This window comes from Nycticebus coucang, chromosome 7 (genome assembly GCF_027406575.1).
Source record: "Nycticebus coucang isolate mNycCou1 chromosome 7, mNycCou1.pri, whole genome shotgun sequence".
NCBI classification, from domain to species: Eukaryota; Metazoa; Chordata; class Mammalia; order Primates; family Lorisidae; genus Nycticebus; species Nycticebus coucang.
This window is the reverse complement of record NC_069786.1, coordinates 19,414,533-19,417,528: the sequence shown is the minus strand read 5'-3', so window position 1 is coordinate 19,417,528 and position 2,996 is coordinate 19,414,533. Positions and strand designations below refer to the sequence as shown.

The 2,996-nt window shown below is 35.9% G+C and overlaps 1 protein-coding gene across 1 annotated transcript; it reads left to right on the top strand.

Moving 5' to 3' along the window:
• The first annotated feature begins 463 nt into the window (after positions 1 to 463).
• On the top strand, positions 464 to 2,125 carry LOC128589899 (F-actin-capping protein subunit alpha-2-like). Its single transcript, XM_053596761.1, has one exon. It carries the CDS (start codon positions 472 to 474, stop codon positions 1,330 to 1,332), a length of 861 nt encoding a protein of 286 aa, XP_053452736.1. The 5' UTR covers positions 464 to 471; the 3' UTR covers positions 1,333 to 2,125.
• The last annotated feature ends 871 nt before the right edge of the window (positions 2,126 to 2,996 follow it).

The window sequence follows — 2,996 nt, the reverse complement described above, 5'->3', positions numbered from 1 at the left end:
ATGGTGCTGGATGAATTGGCTGGCAACTTGTAGAAGACTGAAACTGGACCCACACCTTTCTCCTCTAACAAAAATTGACTCTCACTGGTTAAAGGACTTAAACTTAAGACATGAAACTATAAATATTCTTAGAGAGAGTGCAGGGGAAACACTTGAAAAATTGGCCTAGGAGAATACTTCATGAGGAAGACACCTGGGCCAATTTAAGCAACATAAAAAATACATTACTGAGATCTGATCAAATTAAAACGCTTCTGCACTGCCAAGAACACACTAAGTAAAGCAAATAGACAGCTGTCAGAATGGGAGAGGATTTTTGCAAGTTATACTACTGACAGAGGTCTAATAATCAGAATCCACAGAGAGCTCAAACTTATTACTAAGCAAAAAACAAACAGATGCTTCTCTGAAGAAGACAGGTGCATGGCCTACAGACACATGAAAAAATGCTCATCATTTTTGAGAAGGAAGATGGCGGATCTGGAGGAGCAGTTGTCTGATGAAGAGAAGGTACGTATAGCAGCAAAATTCATCATTCATGCCCCTCCTGGAGAATTTAATGAGGTGTTTAATGATGTTCGGTTACTGCTTAATAATGACAATCTTCTCAGGGAAGGAGCAGCCCATGCTTTTGCACAGTATAACTTGGACCAGTTTACTCCAGTGAAAATTGAAGGTTATGAAAATCAGGTATTGATAACAGAACATGGCGACTTGGGAAATGGAAAATTTTTGGATCCAAAAAACAGAATTTGTTTCAAATTTGATCACTTAAGAAAGGAAGCAACTGACCCAAGACCCTATGAAGCAGAAAATGCAATTGAATCCTGGAGAACTTCAGTAGAAACTGCTTTGCGAGCTTATGTAAAAGAACATTACCCAAACGGGGTCTGCACTGTGTATGGTAAAAAAATAGATGGACAGCAAACCATTATTGCATGCATAGAAAGCCATCAGTTCCAAGCAAAAAACTTTTGGAATGGTCGTTGGAGGTCAGAGTGGAAGTTTACAATCACTCCATCAACCACTCAGGTGGTTGGCATCTTGAAAATTCAGGTTCATTATTATGAAGATGGTAATGTTCAGCTAGTGAGTCATAAAGATATACAAGATTCTCTAACAGTGTCTAATGAAGTGCAAACAGCAAGAGAATTTATAAAGATTGTAGAAGCTGCAGAGAACGAATACCAGACTGCCATCAGTGAAAATTATCAGACGATGTCGGACACTACTTTCAAAGCCTTAAGTCGACAGTTGCCAGTTACGCGCACTAAGATTGATTGGAACAAGATCCTTAGCTACAAGATTGGCAAAGAGATGCAAAATGCATAAGATGAACATTGCATGACCGGATCATTTTAGTGTCTTTGCGTTAAAGAAATTATTGCAAAAGTATTCAGAACTGTCAGTCTGCCCAGTCAGATGGGCTGATGCCATTTAAAATCACTATAATTAACTAGTTTGGTTAGAGCACAAAGCTTAGCTAATCAACCATTATTTTCCATTTCTTTTGTTCAAAGAGGATTACAAATCAGTTTAGTTTAAATGTCTTTTACTTTCTATTATGTCTTTCTTTCTTACAATGAAGAGAAGATTCCTCTAGATTATAGTTAAAAGTTTTTGAAGTGTCTCAAAAATATTTTACTTACTATAACCCTAAAATTATTGTCTTTTGGTTTATGAAATGGGTAACTTTTGATATTTGCCCAGTTCTTTTTAATGGGGTCAATAATGGACATTATAGTTTAAGGTGGTTGATGGATTTAGCCATATATGCTGCTAAAGAAATTGTCTACCTTTTCTCCCTCACCTCTTCCATTTATGTAAGACTGAGATTAGAGGGAAAGCATTTTCTATATCAATTGTGTTTAAACCTTTCAAGGAGGTTTTTTAGCAAGCTTAGTGTTTAACTAAACTTTTTTTAAACAAGGCCAAGGTCTAACGCTGTTTTGAGATTCTGAAATTAAATGAAAATACTTATTTCAGAAATGCATTTAATGCTTTTTTTCTCTTGTGACAGTTACTCAAATTAGCTTGAATTCCATATGTCCCTGAGTTATTTTTATCATAAAGCCACAAATGTATTATAACAAGTCAAATTGTAATATATATAATCCTGAACTCATGATCATGCCTCAGTTTTTTTTCTTGGATCGAAAAGTATTGAAATTCAATGTGACATTAAAATGCAGATTTTCCTATTTATTTAAGTAGAAAATCACCAGTGAGTCGTATACCATTTTAAAATACTTTGGATATTGTCATTTTTAACTGGCTGTAAATTAGAAGAGCTGGGATTACATATCATGTGCAGTTACAGTCCAAATTTTTCCATCTTCCTATGCATCATAAGCATGTTTGTAATATTTTTTTTTCTTCTGAAACTTTTCTATTATTCTTTTTTTGTTCTTTTTTTCATCTTTTTTTTTTTTATTGTTGGGGATTCATTGAGGGTACAATAAGCCAGGTTACACTGATTGCAATTGTTAGGTAAAGTCCCTCTTGCAATCATGTCTTGCCCCCATAAAATGTGACACACACCAAGGCCACGCCCACCTCCCTCCTTCCGTCTTTCTGTTTCCCCCCCCATAACCATAATTGTCATTAATTGTCCTCATATCAAAATTGAGTACATAGGATTCATGCTTCTCCATTCTTGTGATGCTTTACTAAGAATAATGTCTTCCACTTCCATCCAGGTTAATATGAAGGATGTAAAGTCTCCATTTTTTTTAATGGCTGAATGGTATTCCATGGTATACATATACCACAGCTTGTTAATCCATTCCTGGGTTGGTGGGCATTTAGGCTGTTTCCACATTTTGGCGATTGTAAATTGAGCTGCAATAAACAGTCTAGTACAAGTGTCCTTATGATAAAAGGATTTCTTTCCATCTGGGTAGATGCCCAGTAATGGGATTGCAGGATCAAATGGAAGGTCTAGCTTGAGTGCTTTGAGGTTTCTCTATACTTCCTTCCAGAAAGGTTGTACTAGT

Excerpts from the sequence above, each read along its gene's own strand:
- LOC128589899 (XM_053596761.1), top strand. The coding sequence starts at position 472 with ATGGCGGATCTGGAGGAGCAGTTGTCTGATGAAGAGAAGGTACGTATA.